General features: G+C 40.5%; 1 protein-coding gene across 1 annotated transcript; it reads right to left on the bottom strand.

Moving 5' to 3' along the window:
- Positions 1 to 926: 926 nt before the first annotated feature.
- Positions 927 to 1334, bottom strand: LOC119251541 (60S ribosomal protein L26-like). Its single transcript, XM_037518787.1, has one exon. The coding sequence runs from the start codon at positions 1332 to 1334 to the stop codon at positions 927 to 929; it is 408 nt and encodes a 135-aa protein (XP_037374684.1).
- Between the last annotated feature and the right edge of the window lie 1808 nt (positions 1335 to 3142).

The following is a 3142-nucleotide window of genomic DNA, read 5'->3' as shown; positions in this document are numbered from 1 at the left end:
TTTCCAAACATGAGCTCCAAGATTTTTTTCTTGTACTAAAAAATAGTAAGTAATATTTCTTTCCCATGTGGTTGATAGTAGAATGATATTATGACATGCTTTATTATATAAATAGATTTGTGGTCAAATGGGACAAATAAAGCCAGAGTTCTCTAGTCACAGTAAAACACTCAAATTACAGTTAAACACTATTCTAATATAGACAACACTTTGAGGCACCTTGCAATCTAATAGTAGAAACTGAGCTATTTTTCTAATTCATTTCAATCTGAGCACTGCTGTAAAAATAGGAAGAAAATCTTGTTTATTTTCTCTCATAGGATTGATTACCTCTGCAATCACCAGGGGCTCTCTTCCTGTCTGCTGAACCTCATTGTCCTTGACCTACAGTGTCTGATGCCTATAGGATGAGTGCAGGACCTAATTTCTAGTTCTTTCATCACCAAAGTCTTCCGTAATTATCTGCCCTCTTTTCTCTCCATGCATATAGAGACTCAAAGTTTAAAATGATTTCACTGTTTCCCCAAGAAGGTAAAATTTCAGTGACAAGCTAAGAAACTTGATCTTTTATTAGTCCACATATAAAGTGTAGCAATGATGCAGAAACAGGGCATAGGGGATCACCTGTGGCAGGATTGCTGGTGGTGAACTGAGGACTCCAGAAAGAAAGCACTGTAATGGTAAGAAAGGAGGTATCACGTGTGGCCGCTTTTTGTTTTTGTTATTTTACAGTTCCAATTTTTATTCTTAAAGTTATTAATCAAAACAACAAAAGCAGATTTACAGAGGCACCGATCAACAATGAGACAGGGAAGAAATGATACATTTCAGAGACATTTTTGAAAGTTTCAAAGGATGCACACTAGGCTAGATCCACAGTGAAACTGATGGCACAACAGGTTATATTCATTTCTGCGCTTGCTCAGTCAGTTCTTCCTTATATTTGCCTTTCTTTTTTCCAACTCGTTGAGATTTGGCTTTGCATTCAGGAGTTTTTCCCCATCTTCATCCGTTTTTGGACTGGTGATACCCAGCTTGCTGGGGTGAATGCCCATTTGGACAGATGTACGGTCAGCCTGCCCACCCTGCGCCCACCCCACGTAGATGACATATTTCTTTCTGTGCACCATTTGCTGACCTTTGTAATGGCGTTGAAGCATGTGGACTTCACGGTCCTTGTGGGTGGGCTTGTAGGGGACCAGTACTTCTGTCACAGCTTCTTGGAGAGCGGGTTGACTTGATGTCCCTGCACACGTGGGAGCAGGCATTGAAGTGGTGATTGCACTTTTTATTACGGTCCAAGATCCCAAAGGTTTGAACCTCAAGTTGACCATCTGGTGCTGGGCTGACCCGGACCATGCTCGTGCAGGACCGGAAGTCTGTCGTGCTTTTTTTCTTTTAATTTTATTTTTATATTCCCCATACAATTGCAACCCCCTTATTTTGACCCCAATCCCTCCCCCCCAGCTCTCCACCCCTCATAGAGTGTCTCTGGTTCATAGTTGTTTGTTGATTATGATTTTCACTTTCTTATAGTTATTCATTCTCCTGGTCCCTTATTTAAGTTTTCTAGATTCCTGCTATGATTGAGACCATCCGATATTTTTCTTTTTCTTTCTGGCTTATTTCGCTGAGCATGATGATCCCTTCCAGAGCCATCCATGTTGCTGCAAATTGCATGTGTTTATCTTTTTTGAATGCTGAGTAATATTCCATGGTGTATATGTACCACATCTTCTTGATCCAGTCATCTATTTTTGGGCATTTGGGTTGTTTCCAAAGCTTAGCTATTGTAAACAGTGCTGCTATAAACATAGGGGTGCGGGTGCTCTTTGGAGTTGATGTTTCTGTGTCATTTGGGTCGTGCTTTTTAATGCAACGTGATGCATCAGAAAGGTAGGGTTGCCTGAATCCCTGCCTAACGGTAGGCCTGAATTCCAACTGTACCGGTTTCACCAGTATCTGCAATCACAAAATGAAGGCTTAAACATCGCTGGGGTCCAACCTATTTGCTCATCTTATTCACAAAAGAGGGCAAATCTAAAATGAGGATATCCCTGGCCTTCCAGTTGTGTTTTGTGAGAACAGGCGGTGGAGTTAAACACTCTCTCTTATAGAGACTTAAATGCTCTATTTTGCTATTTCCCCAAATATTGAGTAGGGATCCAGCTTGAGGAATTCATGAGATTGATAGTGAAGTTACGAAAACAATTTAGAATGATTTAAAATGTGTCACATAAATGTATAGGGCTCTTCATCTAAAATTAGTTTAGTTCAATTGTGTTTATCAAGATGGATTCACCTCCCTCTTTGGGGGAAAGAACTTGTCTCTGCTAATGAAAGTAATAAAGCCAAACAATGATATCCAAACCAGGTCTTCAAGGATGGAAGCAAGAACGGAGGATCAAAGGAAAGATTTCTCCTGTCCTGTTGTGCCGATCATTCCCATCCCTTCTGACTCAGGACACCTGCTTTTATTTAAGCAAAGTGTGGATGAAACTACAAGTTACCATGGATCTCCCCAGTTGCTTGTGCTGTGAGAGCCCATAGGGAATAAAGAGAACTTTCTTGAACAGCTCCCCTCTCAGTCAATTCATTTACCACCTACCCCCACCAACCCTGTGATCCTGAGATTCATATATTTTCAGACATCTTAGTCATTCAAAGTGCTTTGATGTTGTTGTTCATTTTATGCCATGGTAGAGCCCTCTTAACCCCACCCTATTTAGTGTGCTTTACAGTAAGGCCAGCCCTGAAAAGTATTATTTGCCTTCTTTTTGATGCCTAATTTACCCTATTTCACAAATGGTTTTGATCTTGAACAAACATTAAAAACTCTTAACCAAACGTGGGAAGCAATGGAAAGTTATTTGAGTGTTGAGACATCATCAGTTCTAGTTCTCCAAAGAACATTATTGTGTGACCTCACTAAAGAACGAAAGAAATAGAAGCACATGTTGGTCATAATGTTTCTTTTCATAGGATATTCTGGCATGTGGCTGAACTGAGATTGGGGTGCAGACAGCTTGTTCAACTCTGGAATTTCTGGGAGAGATTTAGGGACAGATTAAACACCCAATGAGGATGATAAGACATTCTGGGTTGTGGCAACACAGGCTTTAATGAATGACCTATGTGGGCT

This window comes from Talpa occidentalis, unplaced genomic scaffold, assembly GCF_014898055.3.
Source record: "Talpa occidentalis isolate TD23 unplaced genomic scaffold, MPIMG_talOcc4v2.1 talOcc4.2, whole genome shotgun sequence".
In the NCBI taxonomy this organism is placed as follows: domain Eukaryota; kingdom Metazoa; phylum Chordata; class Mammalia; order Eulipotyphla; family Talpidae; genus Talpa; species Talpa occidentalis.
Note: the sequence above shows the minus strand (reverse complement) of the source record. Positions and strands in the feature narration are given on the sequence as shown.